The sequence below is a fragment of the Octopus bimaculoides genome, chromosome 16, assembly GCF_046866305.1.
Source record: "Octopus bimaculoides isolate indiv1 chromosome 16, ASM4686630v1, whole genome shotgun sequence".
NCBI classification, from domain to species: Eukaryota; Metazoa; Mollusca; class Cephalopoda; order Octopoda; family Octopodidae; genus Octopus; species Octopus bimaculoides.
The window spans coordinates 46,384,897-46,409,896 of NC_142943.1; the positions used below are offsets into that span (position 1 = coordinate 46,384,897).

Consider the following 25,000-nt stretch of genomic DNA (forward strand, 5'->3'; position numbering starts at 1 on the left):
ATATACACGCTCTGCTTCATGCATTGAGTACTCTTTCACCCCATTTGTAAGCAAAAGCAGTAATCTATATTTTTTACATTTTTGAACATGTATATATCATGTGTGTATGTATGTGTATATTTCCTCATCATCATTGATGTTTACGTTTCTGTGCTTGAGACTTTGTTGAGGCAGAAAATTTCTACAGCCTGATGCCCTTTCTATCGGCAACATTTGTTTCCAAGCAAGGTTATCATTCTTCCCCTGGCTATCAAACAATAAACAGTCTGAATATGCTTTTGTGGAGGACTGAAAGCAAACGGCACAGTTTGTATGAATGGTGATGCATTATTTACAATCAGCACAGGTCAAGATAAAGAAAATAGGCACTCACTCATACACACCTGCACAGATACACATACATAGATGCATACACACATCCACATCTGTGTGTGTGCGTGTCTGCTTTTAAAGGCAGCCTTTGACTTTTTCCATCCAAAGAGTTTTTTATCCCAATATTTACACCATTTTATAGCTTAATCTATTTTGTGTTCCATTGCTAAAAACGATTTATACATGTGTGTGTGTGTGTATACACACACACACACACACACAGAGTTTATTTGTGGGTTAACAAGGCTGCTATTGGTTTTATGCTGAGAGAAATCTCTCAACAACCATCAAGCCTGCTCCATGGAATGTTGTTACTTGTCTCCAAGTATACTCTTGTTAATTCACAAATAAAGAATATTTATCCACCATATATATATATATATATATATATATATATACACACACACACACACACACACACACACACACACACACATATACACAGAGACCTACACACATTTTATGATGCTAATGTTGAAAATGGAAGATATTCTTGAGGCACAACAGTTCATAAAAAGAAACTGTTCCTTAACTTTAGATTCTGAAGCTTTACATGGTTGTGAGATGAAATTTCTGTGAGATATGATGGCTAGTTTCTTGCATATTAAGGAAGAGAAAGGAAGAAGCAGGGATGTCAGATCTCAAAGTGCTTCACCTGATTGGCAATATGACACAAGTGTCAATAAGTTGTATGTAAACCTGCTCAACCCACAAGAATGTGAGAAAACATTTTAAAATGAAAATTTCCGAAGGATCTCAGATTTGTTCCCCATAATTAAATGAAGCACTTATCTAAATACACAGTCAATGTCCATTGCTTTAATATCCGCAACTCATATAGAATCATTTTGTTCCTAATTTAAGGAATCAATAGGAGTCAAGAATGTAGTGTGAGTTTTGAGTCTACAGATAAACTCAGTTTGTATTTGGAATCTCCTTGGATTCCACTCCATCTGCATCACTGCTGCTAAGAAAGACATTAACATTGCAGTTTTCATCTTTTTATAAAAACGATGATGTTTCCCAATTATGTTTGAAATGAGTGTATTTTAAGACTTAGCAAGCATTATGATCTCTTGGTGGACTTAGTTCTTGGATTGGAGTTGTTTCCAAAAAAAGAAACTAATTTCTTTCACTTATGATGCCATTAATGTCATTGAGAAATGCTTGTGTAATACTTCTGTGCATCTTTTTCTCTCGGTCAGAATTCTATAATTTGTGACAGTAGCCTAAATACAAAATAGACAATGTTTTCATCGAATTTAACAAAGTCGTATTTTATTTGCTGGTTGAACAGAGGCAAACTGTAGTGTGAGTGTTGTGGTTATTTGTACCTTCGACGATTGATTGGGGAGGCTTGGTTCATTATGGGTTTGCATGAAGCATGACTGCACAACTGGACCAAATGATGAATTGGATGCAAATGCCCTTAGAATATCTGTGCATCTCAAGAAATATTTGGCTGCTGTCATCAGTGATGTGCATATTTGGACATCCAATATAAGATTTTGAATCTTTATTGCCTGGCAAATACAAATCTCATTAAATATAGCAGGAGACACTCTTTTGGAACTTATTAAAGCAAATTCCCCCCCCCCCCCCCCCCCCTTATTGTTGAAGATGAAATTGGATTCCAAACTCCTAAAATGAGATAAGACTGGTTTAATAAAGAATGGCGATTAATGTATATAATAAGAGTAGATGTCCCAGGAAGAACAGGAAATTCTTACAAAAATATGAACCCTATTAAATATAGTGATTGATCTGGTTTACCCACCAATTGAAATCAAATGTATAATCTTCATTCAAAAGATTCACTGATTTTCTTTTTTAACCCTTTAGCATTTAAACCGGCCATATCCGGCCAAAAGTATTCTGCCTGTTTTATGTTCAAACTGGCCAGATCTGGTCTCTCACACCAACCCTACAATATTGTTTTAAAAATTAACAGCTACCTCATCAAAATCCCATAGCTACAAGATAATGTACGATTACTTCAAAACAATGTAAATAAAAAAGCATTAATTTTGGCAGAATAATGCAAACACTAACGGGCTAATCTTTCATAAATAATCCAACAGAGCTGAACACTGACAAGATTAGTAAATCTCTGATGACAGTCAAAAGGCTGCCTGTATAGAACAGGGTCAGACACCAGGCAGAATGTGATCCTTAAAATAAAGCAGTGCTAGAAGTGACATTGTTTTTGCTGTTGGTTAAAGAGAAAAGCTCTTCTATCTACGAACTGTAGCTACTTCCTGGATGTTATTTTGCAAGTCATTGCTGTCATTTAAATTCTTTTCGTTTTTGATATCCCCAATGGCTGGAATGAGGAAGAGATCGGCGACATTGAGTTCTTGAGTGTCTATTTCCATATTTATGCCGTAACAACATTGCATTTTTCTCTCTTCATATTTTCAGAGCTCTGTTGGGATTGACCTAAATACAAAGCTGCATATGTTCTTATCTAATTATCACAGGATTATCTCATTTCCTTCCATTACATATTTACGTAGAAGTGTTGAATCTGAGATGACGTATGCTGTTTAGCATTGCCACATGGTAATGGGAAGTCGAAAGAGTGGAATAAATGTTCGGCTTTAAGAAAGAAGAGAAAGGCAAATGCTTCAAGTTGAACACGTTGTGGGGGAGAGAGAGAGAGAGAGGAAATGGTGAAAGGGTATTTTTTTTCAATGGGAATTATTGAGGAGGAGGAGGAGGAGGTGGAGAAAGAAGCACGAGTGCCATAATTATTTTTATTGAATATATTTCTCAGATTTTTATCTGTAATTAAGAATTCTCTATATTTTAGAATCTTGTTTTTGTTTTAATTCAATCCAGCCTACATCAATATGTGTGTTGGTGTGGGTGTGTTATATCGTCATCATTATTATTTTTATATCTGTTTTCCATGCTGGTATGTGTTGAATGTACCAACAGCATCCAGTGAGAGTCAGAGAACTACATCCTGCTCCAGTGTCTCAGTTTTAACATGCTTTCTATGGCCGGATGCCCTTCATAACACCAACCACTTCATAGAGTGTACGAGGTGCTATTTTTGTAGCACCAGCACCAGTGGGGTCACCTTGTAATATGTCAGACTGAAGTTACAAGGTGACTCTTGCAAGAGTAAAGAAGAGCTCCTCACCACTGAACTGAGCAGGAGAATAGGTGACAGGGTTGTCGCCTTATGTGAAGTGGTGAGAGGTTCAAGTATGATAGGAGGGACGGTGGACGTCCATGCCTACTTCATGTTTTACTTGAGTGGATGGGATGGGCCAGGCTGGAGTGGGGCTAAGAAGTGAGGTAAATATAATGGTGACAGAGTGTTAGTACATGCCTTCATGGTGATGTGTTGAAGAAAATGAATGGAACATAGATACAGAAGAATCAGGAAAGTGTGTGTGTGTGTGTTGGGGGGTGGGGGGGGGTGATGAGGGATAGGGTAAAGTTGCAAAAGTGGGAGTGATGGAGGTGGTCAGATTGTTTAGGGGATGAAGTTAATGAAAGATGAACAGGGGTGGGGGAGGGGGAAATGATAATAAGAATGAAAGATGGATGCTGATTGAAAGTAGCACAGAAGTGGATAGGAAGTGGTGGCTGGCAGTATAGAGATGGCAAGATGGTGTGATATGTAGTAACAAGTCCAGCACTTCGCAAACTGCTCATTTTGGGTCTGGAGATTTTGGAAGAGTTGCAGTTATCTTTCGTTTAGTAGAATAACAGCTTGACTGGATTCCTGTAGAGTCCCAGACAAGGGATATTGGAGCCCATGGCTTCCTCTCAATGTGGCCTATATCTCTGTCATTGGAGTGAGGAAATCTTGTATGTGGCTGTATAAATGTACATGTGTATGGATGTAAGTGTGTGTCTGTGTGTGTGTATGCACACGCACAAAAACAAACGACCGTTTATCTTAAAAGCTGGGCATGGTCCAACCAGGTAACTGGACACCAGTGTGAAGCCATGATATGAAAATAATCACAGGTACTTAACATAAGGTTTGGTGGCACAAACAAGAGAAACAGAATTTGGTATGCAAAGCATAAATATCTCTGTATTTTTGTGCTGTAAAGCTGCAGAAGTGACTCAAAAGCCTAAAGTTTTGTGCATGGCATGTATCAAACTTCAATGTTTGATAAGAGATTCTTACAAAAATATGTCTCTGTATATGAGAAGAAAATGGTAGTAAATATGATTGATCAAGGTCTTTGAGTCATTGATGTCTCTTTACAGAATATAATAAAATGGTGTGCCTCTCTGGCATCGTTGGTAAGGCTGGAAAAGAAAAATTCTGATAAAGGTTTGATTTCTAATTCTAGATAAATTGCTTCGTCGATGTTATTAATGCTGATAACTCATTATTGTATATTTCTGATCACAAAAGATCAATTGATCAATACACTGAATGTGTTACACTAGTGTGTAGCGTTAAATGAATTTATATCTTTGCACGTATATATTTTTTTTATTTTGCTTAAAAAAATAGAACAAAAACATTTTAACCAAACAAAGAACCCCCAATTAAATAATAGTGACTTTTTATTTATTATTATTATTTTTTTTTTTTTGCATTGTATGTTTCTTGGTTTAACATGTTGGCATTCTGTTCTGTATAGTCGAATGTCGCAGCTTCAAATGTGAAATTGAGTCTCTTTTATGACTGGCTGTTATTTGACCCTGACAAAGATAGCATTATGAATATTGGTAAGTTCTTTTAGATTATGTTCCTTAGATTTTTCTCCTATCTAGCAGACCTCATGTCTCAATACTTTACAACATAGCAAATTCTTCCGACCCTCTTTCCCCTCCCCTCCCATCTTTTTTTTTCTTAAAGTAGTGTCGTCTTCTCTTAGTCACTTTATTCATAGCATTAGAGCTATTTTAATGAGTGACTGGCAGAAATTTTACAAAGTGGGTATTTCTTTTCTTATAGAAAATTAATTGAATGAGTCCTCTCTGATATTTAGTAAAAGTAAAAAGAAAGAATCAGCTATTTATTGTTTAGCATCAAATCAGCCTTGATTGAGCCGAACTTATATAATTCATGGCATTTTGTGTCAGCCCCGATTAAGTGGTTTTTATATAATTAATGGTATTCTAGCTGTGACCACTCTCTCTTTTTGTATATCAGGGATTATATTGTCCAATGTATCTTTTATCTAAAGCAGTAGGTGTGATTTGAAAGATTTAGCTGTTGTTTTTAGCCATTTGAGTGACTGCATAAAGGTTTTTATGTTGGCTCATTGCATTTGATTGTGACCACTATTGGCTGTAATTCTTTTCTCTCTTTTTTTTGGAAACACTTTGGTCTCTTGTGATCTTTTTCTCTCATATGAGGACATGAAAATATGAGGGCTTCATTTCGTTTATGTTTTTATGAATATGAGGAGGTGAGGCAATGCCCGTAGCCTTTTGGGATCCTCCAATATTGGGAGATGAGGACAGTTGGGGTGAGGTTTGTGCATTTGGTGTTTCATTTGAATTTTGGTAGATTTGTGGCTGTAGAGAAAAAGATGGGTTAAGAAGAAGTTGCAAGATTTGGGAAAATGTTTAGTTGTGGGTTTGGAAAGTGAGTTATAATGAATAGGCTTGGGTGTGAGGTGGGGGTAGGGTTATTGATTACATTTTATATTGGATGAGGAAGTTAAAAAGACCAGAGATCATTGTAGTTTCACCAGAAAAGAAAAAAATTCAACACAGCCTGGTGTTGTGTTGGTGCTTACAGAGGCATTGTCTCAACAACACTTGTCTTGCTGGCCATGCATGGTCAGTACACTTCCCAAGTGTATTAGTAGAATTTTAGACTTAAATATGGTTGTGTTTAGTAAAGTGCTAATATCCAGTCTTCTCTATTCAGCTGTCTGTAAAGTGTTTATTGATAAAGTCAGGGTGTGGGCATTCCTATCAGTTTTCACCTAACCAATTTCTTTTTTGTTTTCTTTTTTTTTTTTTTGGTTATTACTTTTCTTATCCGTCTTTGTCAACTGATTGACATTTTTAAAGGTGAACATTAATTTGACAACTGAAAGCATTTAAAAATGTTTTGGAAATGTTTGGAAACCACCATTTGCTGTGGCTCAAATCACAAAGTGTTGGTGGAGTGGACGGAGGGGGGGGGGCAAGCGTCTTGATGTAATGATATCCTCTGATTGGAATACATTATAAGGGGGGGGGGGGAAGAAAGAAGAAGAAACATTTGGTAGCATGAAGGGATGTGACTGAATAACGAAAATTACTGAATGTGGAGAATTTCTGAAGCAAATATTTTGTAATTGATAAAATGTGATTGAATTAGTAAAAAAAAATCTAACTTTGAACCTGAAAATGATTGACTACAAGTGGATGGTGATTGGAAACTGTGTTACTGTAAGTGGAGTAACCGATAAAACACTGAGAATGTGAATCAAAAAAAGATGATGACTGCACAAGGAGTGTGATTGTATTGGCAGTTGCCATTGTTTATTTTTTTTCTGTTGTGGGCACAGACAGATCTAACTTTGTATCATATTGTCTTCAAATGTCAAACCTTCACCACCATCAATCATCTTTACAGAATATTGTGTTGATTTTAACCAGGGTATTTTTCCCCTCTTATTCTAGATACCACATGCATTTCAGACTGTTCAAATCCTTATGTAACCAATGTGTTGTGGTTGACTAACAAAGGTTCTGCAGTCTTCTTGCTTCAAGTTGTCTAGTTACAGTCACTACTTTTACGTTAAAGTCGAATGGTTTTCTCTGGGAACAAGACAAACATCCAACTATAAAAAAGCTTCCAAAACTGACCTACTCAAATGCGCAAATAAGTTTAAAATTCTAGTGGATAAATGAAATTAAAAGTGAATATATTGGACAGAGGAAACAATGATTATTTCAATAATATACACATTTATGTAACATTTTTTTTTAATGTTCTTGTGATCACACACCTGTGAATAGAGTACATAGAAATGATAAATAGCTTCGTATAAAATGCACAATGCATGCTTGAGGTGAAAGTGTGAACTGATGAAAGCGTCCTGACGATTTGGCTTTTATCATTGGATTCCAAAATGGCTCACTTTGGAACTTTAGCTTATATTGGCCCCTATCCCCCCTCCATCTCCTTTTTCTTTTCTACCAGACATGTTCTTAAAATTTATTTTCACGGAAACGTTTAAGAGAAACCCAACCAAAACAGTAATTGCTAAACAAACACTCCATTTTGTATTAATAAATTTCCAATTCATTGTTGTTATTTCCCTCATTCTACTCATGAATTATGAAACTTATGTATATACAGTGGTGTGTGTGTGTGTGTGTGTATACAGGTGATTCAAAAGTCCTTTTAGTATTTATGGATATGGGCTGGTCGACAACTGAGGCCACTTGACCTTCTTAATATATATCTCATCCCCCTGCCATCTCCCTCACCACAACCTTTATCTTGCAATTCATTGCACCCTCTACCCTACTGGTCTCAGTTTTCTGTTCAGTGCCAAAGCTCAGGAATTCAATTCCAGAATAATTGGTCTCCTATCATGGCATTTATAGTGTCAGCTGCTCAAACCACCTTCGGTAGTTAAACGAGGTATACCTGGACAACTGAATAAAATTATCATTATATGATGATGATGATACCATTTTTAGGGCGATGAATATTCTTTCATCTTTTGATGATATTTTTGTAAGATTATATATATATATATATATATATATATATATATATATATATATATATAAATATTATCTCCAATTATGTATTGGAAATAAGAAAACAAAATTGTAACAAAACCATGTAAATGCTAGTCTTCTGAATCACTGTATACATATATATAAATGTGTTTCCTTTCTCCCTCTCTCTTTCTCTCTGTCTATCTATCTGTTTCTCTATATATCTGTCTGTCTGTCTACCTATCTGTCTATCTGTCTGTCTGTCTATGTATTTATGTGAGACATGTTCCAAATTTTGTAGTTCATTATAATATAATGGCAGGAGAAGAATATTTCTTTTATTTCACAGTTTGAGTGAAAACTTTGGAACACTCCAAGAGTGTGTGTACACACATATATATATATATAAATAGCTTCGTATAAAATGCACATATGTGTGTGTGTGTGTGTGTGTGTGTACACACACTCAAGGGGCTATTGAAAAGTTCCTGGCTTTAAGGGTATTGCGAAACGCCTGGTTGGAGGCCCAACCTTCTGGAGGTCTTTTACAGGGTTTAGAAAAACTGAATGACTACTGCAGTAAGTGTGTGAATCTGAGAGGGGAAGATGTTGAATAAAATCATAATTAACTGACTCCTGTATTTTCTTTTACCCAAAGCCAGGGACTAGCACTCCCTAGATATATGCACACAGACATGCATGTGTGTATTGAATGAGAGTGTCCACTGTTATTCTTTCTTTTATTTCTAGTTTTTCTTCAGGTAATATATTAATTTTCATTTGGAAAACAATTTTTAGCCATGCTCTATAAATACTCTTGTTTTTCTGATATATCTAATCATCCTACCTTTGAATTAAAACACACACACACACACATGTGCATGCACTCACGTGCACACACACAAAGTAGCCTTGAAGTATAATGATGTGATGTTAACTACTCAAGTTAATCTCAATGACTTGGGCAGGCCTGTAAAGACTGTTCGTACGGCCCATTCCTCCACACTAAACCAAGAAAGGAAAATAGATAATGAAGGAAAAACAAAAAAAAACCCATTGATCTGTGTTCAAATCTTTGCTTTATTCTTCTGTGCAAGACTTGTTCTAGTTTGTGGTTGGAAAAGCATTGAAATGTAAAAATTAGCTTTGTAACAAAAACAAAACTGAACATCTCATTCCTGCAAACATGGAAAGTAGATGTGTGCTGGTGTGTGTGTGTGTGTGTGTGTGTGTGTGTGTGAAAATCAGAACAGGCGGAATGCTTCAAGTGAACAAAGACCATGAGCTTGTTTTGGCTTCTGGTTACTTCACACACGCACACACACACACACACTGCTAGTATGAAAGTCACAACACTCTATTTCTCAGTCTTGTCTTTAGTCAAAAGACATCTGTCTGTCTGTCTGTCTCTCTCTCTCTGTGTACAACAATCTGTCTGTGTATACCTTGTGCATATGTTTCCACTTACCTGCCTTCATGTCCTTCTATTTCAGAGCCAGCAATTCTTGTCATGTACCATTCCATGCGGCCACACCCTGTTATCACAGCAACCCTTTTAGATTTTATGTGTCGGGTAATTCACCTTGAATTCTTTCTTTCTTTCTTTGATGGTAGAGGTTGTATGTGATTGAATCAACTCCATCACAGCTATTTATTTATTTGTTTCCACTTCCAATGGAAGAAGATAGAAGACAAAGTAGAGAGACAGAACTAGATTCTGAGTTAAAATATTACCACAGTTGGCTTTGCTTTCTGAGTTTCTTTTGGTTATTAGAATAAAAAGTAACAGGCGTAGGAGTGGCTGTGTGGTAAGTAGCTTGCTTACCAACCACATGGTTCCGGGTTCAGTCCCACTGCATGGCACCTTGGGCAAGTGTCTTCTACTATAGCCTCGGGCCGACCAAAGCCTTGTGAGTGGATTTGGTAGACGAAAACTGAAAGAAGCCCGTCGTATATATATATGTGTGTGTGTGTGTGTGTTTGTGTGTCTGTGTTTGTCCCCCCAACATCGCTTGACAACCAATGCTGGTGTGTTTACGTCCCCGTAACTTAGCGGTTCAGCAAAAGAGACCGATAGAATAAGTACTAGGCTTACAAAGAATAAGTCCTGGGGTCGATTTGTTCGACTAAAGGCGGTGCTCCAGCATGGCCACAGTCAAAAGACTGAAACGAGTAAAAAGAGTAAAAAAAAAAATTAAAAAAAAGTGATTGGATCCCTACCCGAATAAAATTTGTCATTTGCCAATAAAACAAAAAAATGATCATCTGGTTGTGCTTGCTCGGTTAAAAGTGGTTACTAACATTTTATGGTCAGTGAGAGTATAAATGTTAGCAGTAAAACACTTTGGGAAGATCTTGGCTATGACTTCAAAGATTTGGCTGCCCAGTATTCATGTGAACATTGCCTTTGCTTCAGGAGATACATCTCTGTTGATGAGATGGTACATTCCCCGTGCTGCTTGTCAGGGCCTCTCAGACCATAATGACAGATGAAATGATGCTAACGATTCTGCCAGCTTGCCATCATCATCATCATCATCATCATCATCATCATCATCGTTTAACGTCCGCTTTCCATGCTAGCATGGGTTGGACGATTTGACTGAGGACTGGTGAAACCGGGTGGCAACACCAGGCTCCAATCTAAATTTGGCAGAGTTTCTACAGCTGGATGCCCTTCCTAACGCCAACCACTCAGAGAGTGTAGTAGGTGCTTTTACGTGTAATAATAATCCTTTCTACTTTAAGCACAAGGCCAGAAATGTTTAGTGGGGGAGGGGGCTTGTTGATTATATTGACCCCAGTACTCCACTGGTACTCGTCTTATTTAATGATATTAATAATGAGTTGAGGACATATTGGCTGTCATTGTTTTTCTGTGTGTTGCAGGTGATGCCCAATTTTTGTCCTTCTCTCTCAGTACAAGTACGACAAGGAATATACACTTCTTTGCGATCAATTCTTGAGAAACGTGTTCTCCAGTAAGTATTCCTCCTCTGTTTTCACTTTGACAATGATGGTGAGAAGGGTTGTTTTAACACTTGTTTTAACCTAAGTAAGGTGTTTAATTCTTTTATAAATTGTTAATGTTTTATTTGTCTTTTGTTCTTTTCAGGTCTTTATCTCCTTTATTTGATAATCCCAAATTGGATAAAGAACTCCGAGCTTTAATTAGAGAGAATTTCATTGAATTTTGTTCTCCCGATAGTAAGTCGACATTAGTTTATTAATTCATTTTTTGTTTTCAACCCAGTTATAGAAATATGGTCAACTTCTTTATAGAGATAAATGAACAATCTAGATTCAGTTGGTGCAGTGGATGGCCCTGTTACACAGGTACTATGAACTGCACTGTTATAGAGGTGTAGTGAATGACCTTGTTACAGCTCTGTTATAGAGGTACAGTGAAAGGTCTTGTTATTGAGATGCAGTGAACGATACTGTTAGTAATATAGTGAATAGCTTTGTTACAGAGAAACAGCGAATTACAGTGAACAACTCTGTTACAGAAATATAATGAACAATCCTGTTACAGTAAAGATTTTTGCCAATGTAATATGGCAGTCCTGGTTTAGGATGAATGTTGCTGTAATTTAGCCCCAGGAGACATCATCTCCAGTTGGCTATATGACACGATCTGTGTCCTTATATTCTCGAACAAGGGAATCTAGCACCTCCACTCAGCTCAAAAGTACTGTTGCTGAATATCTCTCGTTGTGAGATTTACAAATAGTAATTTTCTGAACCTGTTACAGATTTATAGCAAACGGCATTTTATTCTTTATAAAAATAGTGAACAACTATGTTGTTGACATACATTTAACAACTTTTCTATGGAGTTAAATTCAACAACCTTACTATGGATGTACTCTCAGTAACTGATTAGAGAGGTTAATAAAATAAGCATTAGTGGTGTACTGGCTACTTCTGCCATTCCCCTGCACTAAGGGCAGAAATGGGTGCTGCTGTTGACCCACTCTTCCTCCCCCACAAATTTCTACTCTTTTGTTTATATTATTTTTATTATTATTAAGTTTATAGAGAACTGAGTTGATGGGGATACTCAACTGACCAGATATGAGGTCAGCAGTTGTTGTTAGCATCTACACTTAGTGTCTAAGTTTAAGATGCTTAACTTTAAAATGATCTACACAGAAAAAAAAAAAGGAAAAAGCTTATGGAGTAGTGAAAGAGTAGTGTGGGCAAAAGTTGTTTTGTTGTATGTAGTGATGTCACTTTATGTTGTGAGTTCAAATCCTACCAAAATTGAGAAAATATACGCTACTAGACCATTGAAGGTCTGTTATTTTGATTACGCCTCTCCCCTATAAATTTGTAGTTGTATCCAAAATTAGAAGGCATTATTATTATTATTATTTTTTAAGGTGGCGAACTGGCAGAATCGTTAGCACTCTGGGTGAAACACTTACCAGTATTTCACCTGTTGCTACGTTCTAAGTTCAAATTCTGCCAAGGTAGACTTTACCTTTCATCCTTTTGGGGTCGATGTAATCGACTTGTTCCCCTCCCCCAGAATTTCAGGTCTTGTTCCTTTTTGTAGAGAGGATTATTAATTATTATTATTATTATTATTATCATCATCAACACCATTGTCACTTCAAATATCATTTCTGTTTAGTTGTCAAAGAAGAAGCTTCTGTGAATAAAGACCTCACTGCTGATGTTGGTGAATCTGGGAACCATATTGTGGAGATGAGCAGCTTGTCTGATGGAGTGTTTAGTGATGATGAAGATGATATTCCATTAGGTCAGTTATTTTCTTTAATTATCATCTGTGAATGTCATGCAATGTTTAATGAGTGCAGTTCTGTTTGTTTCACTGCATCTATATTAAATTTGTTTTATATTGTTGTCAGTCATTTTGAATTTCTTTAGTAACTCGTAGCAGTCTTATTGATTTTGTGTTTTGTATTTTGTTTTGAATTTAGGGAAGCTGGTTGGTGACACCAAAATAAAGCCTTTCAGAAACGGCCCCCGATTCCAGCCGATTGATATCACTGAACACATCCAGCTTCTTCAGCATGAACTGCGACAGTTGACCATTGAGCTACAGAATGAAACGTATGTGGCTTCTTACTAAAAGTTGCTGTCTCTGTGACTTGTTGTGCAACCGTTTAGCATCTCGGTCAACCTAGTTTTCGTCATCTCTGTCTCGCTCTGTCTCTCTTTTCCAAAAATTGAACCTCTTCAGAGATGGTCAGAGTAACACAAAGAGAAGGATATCAAAATGAATATTTTTGCTGGTTGTTCCTCTGGGGTAAAATACACAACTCTGTTTGCATGTTTTTTTGCCTCATTATTGGCAGTTAATTTTTGGAAGATTTACTGGAGTCCCAGGGGTCTATGGAAGCCATGGGGCTATACAGTGTGAGATCTCTCCTATGATAAAATTGGCATAAGAAGTGAGATGCATAGAAAACTGTATATTTGCATACCTGTTAAACCCATGTCTGGTTAGAAAAAGCAGATACAAAGTTGATGACAACAATGATGATAATATTAAGAGTGATCAGGAATGAATTTTCAGATTTGTCTGAACCATACATAGATGGAGAGTGAGGAGAGAGAGTCACAAACGATTTTCCCTTATACCTTTTTTTTGTGATGCAGTTTTATGCTTTTTTTCTTTCTTAACCTCCCACATATTGCAGTGTGCCTGTGTTTATCTTTTACAGGGATCAGGAAGTCCAGTGTGAAATCATTGACAAAATGGTACAACATATTCTCCGTGATGTAAGTAATGTTTTACTCTTTATAGAACTTGTTAAGTTTAATTCTGTATAAGAAGATATATTTTGATTAAGACGTCCTTTTTATAAAATTCTGTAGACAATTGCTGTATTCAAACATCTGTGGTTGAAGTTTTCCTTCAGCTTTGAATTACATTCTAAAATAATTTGGGGTTTTTAACTCTTAGAGAATATATGTAAGTGTAGCAACTGAAGGATCACTAAATGATGATAAGGGATCATACAAACACACACACACACACACGTATCCACTTATTTACTGATTTATTTTTTCCTTTTTCAGGAAGATTTTGACCAAGACATGGCATCTACACTTGCTATATGCTTGTGTCAAATCCTTGGCCATTTATTTATGAGTAATTTATTTCCACAGGAAGTAGATGAAGAGTAAGTAATGAATAACTTCTATTATAGAAACTTTAATTAATTTAAATTCAAATTACGATGAAAGGAAACAAACAAACAAAGTTTGCTTTAGAAGCATTGGAATGTCTTAAAAGTTAAATGATTTTTTTAAAATTCTCAAATGCAGGATAATGCTAATAATATAGCCTGAATAGGATAAACTACCCCTATTTTGCAGAATTTTCTAAGACATCTCAACACTTCTAAAGCAAACTTTCTTTGTTTACTTTCATCGTAATTTGAATTTAACGTATGATAGCATCTCATAAAGCATGATTTCTATATATCTTAAATTTGCAGAAGAATTTGTGGTGAGGGCAGTTTAGCTTAAAGTTCAGAGCACCGCGACTTGTAATCATGGTGATGTGAGTTCGAGTCTCAAAGCTGGCTGCCAACTTTAATTAATTTATTTGCTCCAAAACTGGTTTCAGAGTGAGGGTGCAACCCCATGCTCTTTATAATTTTAAAAAGAAAGCATTATTGAACATGACAATATGGAATGAATTTTCTTTGTTCAGGAATTGGTTAAAGTTTTAACAATTTCTTACGAAAACCTGTTGAGGCAAGTGAAATCAAAATCGCTGACGTGGCCAATGACAGTACCACCTGATTGGCACTTGTGTCAGTGGAACGTTAAAAGCACATCCGAGCATGATTGTTGCCAGGACCGCTGACTGGCTCCCGTGCCGGTGGCACATAAAAAGCACCATTTGAGTGTGATCGTTGCCAGCGTCGCCTTACTGGCACATGTGCTGGTGGCACGTAAAAGCACCCACTACACTCTCGGAGTGGTTGGTGTTAGGAAGGGCATCCAGCTGTAGAAACTTTGCCAGATCAGATTGGAGCCTGGTGTCGCCTCCTGGTTTGCCAGTCCTCAGTCAGACTGTCCAACCCATGCTAGTAAGGAAAGTGGACGTTTAAACGATGACGACGATGATAATGATATTATTAAGGTGGTGAACTGGATGAAATGCTTAGCAGTATTTCACCTGTTGCTACGTTCTGAGTTCAAATTCCGTCAAGGTCGACTTTGCCCTCATCCTTTCGGGGTCGATAAATTAAGTACCAGTTGAACATTGGGGTCAATGTAATCGACTCATCCACCTCCCCCAAATTTCAGGCCTTGTGCCTTGAGTAGAAAGGATTATTATTACAGTGGTTGATGGCAGAATCAGTCGAGCTCCTTGTTTCATTTAACTGTCTTCTTTTTCCCCTTTCATCCTTCAAGGGTCAGCAAAATAAGAACCAGTCACGTAGTGGACTTGATCCCCTCAACTGTACCCTGTTACCTCTCAATATATAGGCTTTGTATCACTTTTATGAACTGTGACTTATTCATTTCTTATTCAGGTCCATTGAAGATTCTATAGGAACACCACTATTTGTGATATTTAGGTAAGTAAATATTGGTTTGTTTTTTAAAAAATTTACTTTGTAACCTGCTTGAAATTCAGATAAGCTGCTGGCTTTGAAAATTTTACTTTCACCTCAAAATGTTTCTTGTCTCTTTATTTAGGAATTATTATTTCTTTTTTTATTTATAGTTTTTGTTTACTTTTATGTTTTAGTCTGAGGAGAAAGGTCAGCTTTTGGGACCTTTATAGGACCTTTGAAATTGTTGATGGGAAACGGAAGAAGAAAGTATAACTCATGGGTTTTATGTGATAGGAAGTATTGCATGAAGGTATTGAGTTGTTGTTATCCTGGAGAGACCAAGTCTGAATATTTACAGCAAAAGGATAATTCTGTTAAAAAGCATGCAAGAACCAGTTGGTGATGTTAACTAGGGATGCCAGATGAGATCTGCTGCCCAACGTCTAAGCTATAAATTGGTCAACGATACTGAAGTGATGTTAGTCATACAATCCTATAACAGAATTAAGTTTTTGTGTGCTAACTCTGCCAATTCCTGACTGAACAAAAAGCAGGTTCTCTTGCTACTTCACAGTTGAGTGTTTAGTGATAAAAAGATGAATATCTGAAAATAATTTGTTCAACTTATAAAATATCCCAGAGATACAGCCATGGGTATAATAATGAAAAGAAAAGGGAATTAGTGATTCACTTACCCATCATCTCAAATGACCCTTCACAAAATCTTGAAGTCTTGCTTTTGTTTTTCTTTCAATTGTCTCTCAATTCTGTTATATTGTCTCTTGCATTGCATTTTGTTCCCTTCCAGAAACTTCTGTTCTACTGCTGAAGAGGATCCTATTCGACAGCCATTATTGTTCCTGATGGATGAAATGTACCAGAAACAGCCCCATATAGGTTATCACATGCTCTATTTCCTAAAAGTAAGGTAAGGATGAAGAGTTTAGTTTTATGAACGCTAATGTTTTTGTTGTCTGTTGTTTTTTTTTTTCCTGACTTCTATTTACTTGTATTTTGTAAGGATCTAATAATTCTTTCACTTTCATTTTTGGTTTTTCAAGAAATGTTTTTCTATCTGGAACCAGCAACTCCCATCCTTCTCCAAGCTACACTTGTAACACAAGTTGAACTCAGCTTAACAAAACTCTTGTCAATTCTTTCAATGCTTCTTTTGCATATTGTGATGTGCCTTTTTACAGCTTGGTGGACTGGGTCATTTAAGATTTAATAGTCTTGGCCAGTGACACAATGATATGCAGGTGGCAGTATGTGAACTGTTAATCTCTCAACTGGTTTATCTGGTAACAACTCAACCATTTACACACTGTAAACTTAACCTTGGTATTAGTTTTTTTTCATTGAGGCAAATAGTCTTTGCATATCGATACAATATATCTGTTTTAATATCATTTTAAGCATTTTTTTTGCAAGGTTAAAATGGTGGGGAGTAGTAATTTTCACTTCTTAAATTTGGATCTAAGATCCAAATTTGTCTTTTTAATGTGATCTCTATCTTCAGCTTGGTGAATAACTTAGTAAGTGACACAATGTTTCTAGGCTACAGGTTACTAAGCAATGACTTTAATAGTAGTCTTGTATATTGCAACACATTTTAATTATGTGACCTATAAAAAGACCAGTTATTAAAATACTGAGATGTAAGTGACTTTATTATTTGGATGTTGGACTTCTATTACTTGGACTGGTGTTATGTTGTGTTTCTGGTGGTAGAAATACTCACTACTCACTCAGTGACTCACTACTCTTACTATACAATAGGTATCATGCAGAGATATTGTGTGAGAAAATGCTAATGTCTTCTTACCTCTGGAGGGCTTTATTGTGCCAGTGTTTAGCTTTCGTTTCATAGCATTCAGTTTGTGAGAGATAAATTTTCCCTTGACTGGAGTACAGATTTATCCAGGTGAAATTTTATAAAGATAGACTGAGGCATGTAGAATTAAGAGTCCTGCCCAGTTACACTACGATACACCTGCAGTGGATTTGAACTCGGAACTTACAAATTACTATTCATTTAGGAAGGGCATCCAGCTGTAGAAATTTTGCCAAATCAGATTGGAGCCTGGTGTTGCCATCCGGTTTCACCAGTCCTTAGTCAAATCGTCCAACCCATGCTAGCATGGAAAGCAGACGTTAAACGATGATGATGATGATGATGATTAATCATTCCACTTGTGTTTACAAATAGATGATGGTTACTAAAGTTGGAGTTGAGTGATCTATTTTGAATGTAGTTGGAAGAATAGATAAATGGAATGAGAGAGAGAGAGAGAGAGAGAAGTTAATAAATTGTAGTCTGAATGAGACAGAGAAGGTTTAGTTCAGACAGGATAGCCACATATACCAAAGGGGCAAAGTTAAATAGTAGACATTACATTTTGCTTTCATTTTTATACTTTCAGTAAAGTCAATGATGACAAAATGTCCAGTTATCGTGATTTCTGTAAGAGTTTAGATGGAAAAGATTTGGAATCCTGCCTAATGAATGATTTACGGGTAAATATACTTAGTTTTTTTGTTGTTTTTTGTTTCTGTCAGTTTTTAACTGAAATTATTATTCTGAATTTCTAAATAACTGTTTAGTGTATTTTTTTTTTTTTACATTGCTATTCTTCTCCACTCCATAATGGTAACCAATTAATCTATTTTTTTAATTATTTAAATTATAACATCAGAAATCATGTAGTCTGACTAGGCAATAACAATTTCCCTTCAGATCCTCTGTTTGCACCATATGTGTACATATAACCAATTAACTTAATATGGAAGTCAAAAGCGGGTTGCATCTGGTTGTATTAGTGTGATCAGCTTTACCACCACCACCACCACCACCACCACCACAGATCTGCTCAAGTAAAATTGCCTCAGTTCCTTGCTTAAGGAAGGCATCAAACATCATGCTTATTTCATTTGGTTGATGCAAGTTGGATTCTAGACACTATTTTAAAAAGTTATCAGCAACCAGTGGGTTTTTTTTTTTTTTTAGATGCAAACTAATATTTAAACCATTAGCATTCAGATTACCTTGTCAAAAGGAATACTCAGGTATTCACATTGTTTTGAATTAATTTTGCATAATCTTGTAGTTTTGAGATTTTGATGATGTGATTGTTTATTTTTAGAATGACATTGAAAGGCTGCATTTGGTCAGTTTGAACTTGTAGACTATTTGGGCCAAATATGGCTAGTCTAAACAAACACTAAAGGGTTTGTAGGAGTAGATAGGAAAGAATCAAGCGATACTTGTAGAAATTTTTTGTAGAAGAGTAAGGGCTGCACACACCGTTTTTGTAGATCTTCCAAAACTGGCAGAAGAAAGGAAGGCAGGCAAACTGGATTCTTACAATAGAATGGCTCTGCTGAAGAAACCCAAGAGCCAAGTCTGCAATGGTAGTGCCACCATTCTGATTGTTATTATGCAAAAACCACTAAAAGCCCTGAAGGTGTGTTCTGTTGCTATGTTCCTGGTCCCAATCACAAGATATCTGCAAGTTATAGAGAAACTGGAGAGGCTAATTGCAGATGAGAATGCCTTGTATGATGGAAGAAGGAAAGCAGACAGTTTTCGGTGACAAGAGTTGCTATTGAGACTTTAAGTTTTATTTTCTTCTGTTATTCCGTTGGTTTTGAAATTGAAAAAAGAAAAAAAAAAAAAGACCCCCCCCCCAAGAAACCATCCCCCCACCCAATTACATCAATTTCTTTTCTCCTTTTGTTTAGATCTGTCAAGAAGACGATGTGAGGTTATTTACATATCTGTTACCTGACATTTATACACATGTAAGTTGGTTTCATGTTTATTTTCATGGTTTTCTTACTGAACTACCTGTCCATGGCACTACACATTGATATAGGACTTTAGAACTTGATAAGCCCTATGCTATCCCCAGCTAAACTCCCTTGCTTTATCTCTTGTATGTGTGCTTCTGTACTAAAGCGTTGACCCTTCTGTGCCATGACAGGCCTCTGATACTCTTCCTGCTCTTGTTTTTGTTTGCATCAACCATTAAACTGCAACATTTCAAACCGAGCATCAATCACATTGACAATAATCATTATATCTTACTGACAGGAAGCTTGAAAGACACTGGACACTGTTCTGTCTTCATTGTGGGACTCAGATTAGCTAAAAAGCGAAAAGTAAATCAAGCAGGTGCTTGCATAGGATGTCATTTAATGGGGGAGGTGGTCTGTGGGCATTGTACATTGATAATAAACAAATAGCATTTAACTGTGATGTTGTAATGGTGTGTGTGAGTGATTTTAACAGAGCAGAAACCAGTGGCATAGGTAACTGCAATCACTGATTTGGCTCCAGCCTATGTCTGTAGTCGGAAGGAATGTCAGTGCCATCCTAAACACTATATGTACGGTATTATGGTTCTGTATTCTGAATTCAAATTTCATTAAAACCAACTTTGGTCTTTTGTTCGTCTTGGTTTGATAAAGAAATTGTCATCAACGTTCCAAGACTGACTCAGCTGATTGTATCCAATTCTTAATGTGTTATTGTTATGGATAACAAGGCAGCAAAAGCTGGCAGAATTGTTAGCATGCTGGGCCAAATACTTAGTAGCATTTCATTTTCTTGATGTTCTGAGTTCAAATTCTGCTGAGGTCAACATTGCTTTTCATTCTTTCGGGGTTAATAAAAGAAGTACCAGTTGTGCACTGGGGTTGATATAATCGACTTACCTCTTCCCCTGAAATTGCTGGCCATGTGCCAAAATTTGAAACTATTATTATTATAAAGAACAAAATGGTGGTTTGGAGTAAATATCATTTGCCAATATAACATGGCAGTCCTGGTTTAGGGCAGATGTTGCTGTAATTTATTCCCAGGAGACCTCGTCTCCAGCTGGCTATGCAACACGATCTGTGTCCTTATATTTTCGAACAAGGGAATCTAGCACCCCCACTCAGCTCAAAACAATATCTGTGTATCCCTTGTTTGAAAATATAAGGACACAGATCATGTCGTCTCCTGGGGCTAAATTACAGCAACATTCGTCCTAAACCAGGACTGCCATGTTATGTTGGCAAATAACTTTTACTCCAAAGTACTGTTGCTGTATATCTCTTGTTGTGAGATTTACAAATAGTAAAATGGTGATTGTTTAGCAAAATTATTAGCATGGCAACCAAAATATCTCCTGTTCCTTTCAGCTCTTTACAGTTTAACTTCAAATTTTATCAAAGACAACCTTCAGAGTCAATAAAGTTCCTGTAAAATACTAGGGTCTGTTTAATAATCCTCAAATCTCTTGTTTCAAATTTGAGAGAAGCAGTTGTCTGGATTTTCATCTAATGCTTCTTTTTTTTCTTCTTCTTCTTCTTCTTCGATTCCTTCTCAGTTCCCAAACATTGTCATTGGTAATACAGAACTGCTGCAGATGATAGTTTCTTGTATAGATGCTGTTCAGGTGAGTTTACTTTCTCTCTTCCCCTTCTCACATTCTCATATTAGTTGTCATCCTGGCTGTTGTTATTAGTCTATCGCTGGTATGGTATACACGTAGATATACTTGCTTTAATTGTTGTAGTACATCGTGTTTACACGAGGTCACATACACCTGACTGTACTGTTGTTAGTCTTTGATTGTACTACAACAGACTGCATTGTTGTTATGTGTTTGTTGCCAAAGCATTGTCTCTGCTATTCTTCATCTCATCTATAGTCACTGTATGAAGTACCAGTAATACACTAGTATCCATATCAATTAACAATAATCCTCTCCTTGTGTTTCTTTGAAACAAATCCTATTTATTATTCTTTATTATTTCCAGTTGCAGGATCTCATTTGTCAAATTCTCCAAGGTCACTTGATTATGTTCCGCAAAGATTCCTTCCTCTACGTCCTCAGTAAGTTCTTTACTTTCCCTTTTTGTTTTTCTTGTTTTATTATCATTTCCGTTCGTTTTTCTTTACTCTTTGTTTTCTTTTGTTGTTTGGTTTTTTTCTTTTCGTATTGTCACCTGATTTCATTGAGAATATTTATTTGTCTGTAAGGTGTCAGCCAATCAATGAAAGCTTTGTTGGTTCACTTTCCATGTCCTTGGTTAAGATACTCAACTCTCAATGGCAGTGTCCATCAGATTGTAAATAGATGTCATGTCTTGTGTAATGTTGTTACCCTATGTCAAAAGTAATGTTGATGGTGGCACTTGTGCCACGACTACTCAGAGTATGCTGTTACAACTGAATATACAGTTTAAGTAAGGAGGAGAAGAACTCCTGCAGCTTCGGTTATCAAAGGAAAGTAGATTTCCACCAGCCTGCAGTAACTGAATTCAATTCTTTTCATTGTCATTGTTTGGAGAAAAGATAAATTCCATGTGGTTAATTTGGTTTAGATATTCACTACAAAGAAACAAAAACTGGATTGTCTGTCTTTAACTTGACAGAATATGGGATTCTGTATGTCTCTTGTTGGCTAAGTTCATCTATGAACTGGTACATCTTATCGTTGTAAGCAGTAGGAGCAGTATGTAATTTATGAGTGTTCGGTAATGCCTTTGAAGAGATCTTCTAAGTGGACAGGGGTCAATATGATGCACTGGTTTTTGAGATCCACATTTACTTAATACCTGATGCTCTTTGTTTCTTGTTCCTCAGATAATGTTGTCTGCTCAGTTCATAACATATTTCTATTGTTTTGTGGCTGTATTTGTTTTACTTCTGCATCCATTTCTCATCCACCAGATGCCAGTTTGGAATGGGAAACCATTGAACAATATTTCCTGTGGCAGCTAATCACAGCTCATAGTATACCTGTTGAACATATCATGCCGGTATTACCAAAGCTGGAATTTTGCAGTAAGTGTGACTTCTTGTTAATTGGGGAATTCAAACATACATGCACACACACACACTCACACACACACACACACACTCAATCACCCCCCCTCCTTTCTCACCTACCAAATACTCTCCCACACACAAACACAGTCTGTAACTCCTATACATACACACATAAACATACACGGACACACACATGTGCAAATATACATGTATGCACTATATACGCATGTATACTCATACATACATGTGCATCCCTCCGCTCCCCCCACCGCCAATAAGCACCCTCCTGCCGTTAACGACAACAATTACCTCTCATACTTTGGCTTCACTGATTGGCACATCAACTGCTCAGGCATCATTTTTGGGAAGCAGACGTTTCTTTTTTTTTTTTTTTTGTCTCAAAAATTTCTCAAAAGATTTAAACTTGTGAATTGGAAGATTGGAAAGCAAGAACTACTTGTTTATAGAAGTTGTGCATGTATTGGTAGCAGTTACAAAGTAACTGAAGGACCGAAGATTTTGTGCATTGGCACTTACCAAAACACTTTGATAAGCATAATAATAATAATAATAACAATAATGATAATAATAATGATAATAGTAATAATAATGATAACAATAATGATAACAATAATAATAACAATAACAATAACAATAACAACAACAACAATAATAATAATAATAATAATAATAATAATAATAATGTATCTGTAACGTTTGTTTCTTTGTACAGCTCATTCAGAAGCACTTGCCAGTATCATGATATTGCTGAAACAGGAATGGTAAGTCAGGTTCAGAGATTTCTTATTCAAATTGGAACCTGGTGCAGCCCCACTGGCTTGCCAGACCTCAGTCAAACCGTCCAGCCCATGCCAGCATGGAAAGCTGATGTTAAACAACGATGATGGTGATCTCCATTATTAGCATTACTTTGAGTCCAATTCTCTCAGTAGAATCACCCCCCCCCTCTCCTTAACCCTCAGACATTTTGACCAAATCCTTTGACCTTCACCATCAACATCATTATTGATATTACACTGTCTCCTTCTACTATACTCATTGTTTCTTACTATCACAAAAGATCTAAAAATCACTGAAAATGATCAGGTGGATGATGATGATGATGATGATGGCGGTGGTGATAATTATGGTTATAAGCTTGATGCATTTGTGCTGGTGATCTGTGTTTAAGTGTGTCTGTTATTTAGTTTCTATGTTGTTATAAAGCAATATTTCAGGCTTTGTGTTTATGTATCCGTATGTCTCTGTATAACAGCTCCCTGTATTACATCAGTGTGTGTTTGTGTGTGTATTTATGTATGGACTTAAGTCTGTATATGATGTCTGCTGACAGGGAAGTGTTTGTATGGTTTGCTTATCCTTGTCTGAATATGTGTGTGATGACGTGTCAGCTAGTATATATTTGTCTGCGGGTGTATGTATATGCGTGCACTTGAGTTCCTATGGGTGTATGTATGGTTATGTTTGCTTGAATACCTGTGGTATGAACTGTAAAATAAGGGGAACATGTTACTTGTTGCTTGCAGCCCAACTGCCGAGTTATTGCGACCATTAATGTGCCGAGAATACAAGAAGCAGGATTTGTTTACGGTGTCTGTTATCAAGAATTGGGCTCATGAATATGAGGACCGACTGGCAGAATTGCTTTACAACCTTCTTGCTAAATCAAACAGTACACCAAAGAAGCGGCAGAGGTAACCATTTCCTCTAAATTTATCTCTGTTATGTTCAAAAAGTTTTTGAGAATTGTTTTAGTTTTTTTTTTTTTTTGTCATCTGTTTTGGTATGTGTTCTTATATGATATTCCTGCAATTGGAATGGTGAGCAATCTGTAGAGCATCTAGTTGTAAAAAACAAATACAAGACAAAGGTTTAAAAGAATAAGTAAGTATTCCATTTATTAGCAGAGAAAAGTAGATTTAATCCTTTAGCATTTAAACTGGCCGAAAATGGTTAAAATATTCAAATTGGCTAGATCTGGCCTCTTATACCTACCCAACAATATCATTAAAAAGAAAACAATAACCTCATTGAAGTCTTGAAACTATGAGATAATGCATAACTGATTGACTGATTTGAAACAATTTGAATAAATAAGTATTATTACATTTGGCAGAGAAATCTGAATAGCAAAGGGTTAAATTAGTTAAATTAGTTGAAATAAAACCAAACGAAATTGACCCGAGTGTTGTGATAAAGATTATTATTAAGTACGACTTTGGAATTTTGTCTTTCAGAAATAATTCTGCCAAGCGCGATAACATGCCAACACCAGATCAAGTCCTTGCTCATTTGGACCATATGAGGGTGGTGTGTCGAAACGTGTCTTGTAAGTGTTAACATTAGATCTGTTTTGTTTTGTTGTTTTATTAATTAACCAGAATGATCTGACAGAATGGGTTGAGTTGTGTGATACCTGGTAGTGTTTAGTTTTCTCTGTATTCTGAGTTCAAATCCTGTTGGAGTCAAAGCTTTCATCTCTCTGCATCTCTTGAAGTAAATACCAGTCATATACTAGTATCGTTTGGACTCCTTTCCTGACAAACTCTGTGGGCTTGAGCTAATCTAAGAACAATTG

The 25,000-nt window shown here is 36.4% G+C and overlaps 1 protein-coding gene across 1 annotated transcript in view; it reads left to right on the forward strand.

Moving 5' to 3' along the window:
* The window catches only part of LOC106874043 (integrator complex subunit 3), a 49,067-nt gene that overhangs the window by 21,441 nt on the left and 2,626 nt on the right, over window positions 1–25,000 (forward strand). The window contains exons 12-29 of the mRNA XM_014921606.3: window positions 4,992–5,079; window positions 9,522–9,601; window positions 10,918–11,009; window positions 11,144–11,235; window positions 12,668–12,796; window positions 12,978–13,110; window positions 13,725–13,782; window positions 14,083–14,186; window positions 15,555–15,599; window positions 16,387–16,506; window positions 18,002–18,095; window positions 19,320–19,379; window positions 20,954–21,022; window positions 21,387–21,462; window positions 22,303–22,416; window positions 23,135–23,183; window positions 23,949–24,116; window positions 24,660–24,751. Coding sequence (XP_014777092.2) covers window positions 4,992–5,079; window positions 9,522–9,601; window positions 10,918–11,009; window positions 11,144–11,235; window positions 12,668–12,796; window positions 12,978–13,110; window positions 13,725–13,782; window positions 14,083–14,186; window positions 15,555–15,599; window positions 16,387–16,506; window positions 18,002–18,095; window positions 19,320–19,379; window positions 20,954–21,022; window positions 21,387–21,462; window positions 22,303–22,416; window positions 23,135–23,183; window positions 23,949–24,116; window positions 24,660–24,751 — 1,663 coding nt within the window. The remainder of the gene's footprint in view (window positions 1–4,991; window positions 5,080–9,521; window positions 9,602–10,917; window positions 11,010–11,143; window positions 11,236–12,667; window positions 12,797–12,977; window positions 13,111–13,724; window positions 13,783–14,082; window positions 14,187–15,554; window positions 15,600–16,386; window positions 16,507–18,001; window positions 18,096–19,319; window positions 19,380–20,953; window positions 21,023–21,386; window positions 21,463–22,302; window positions 22,417–23,134; window positions 23,184–23,948; window positions 24,117–24,659; window positions 24,752–25,000) is intronic.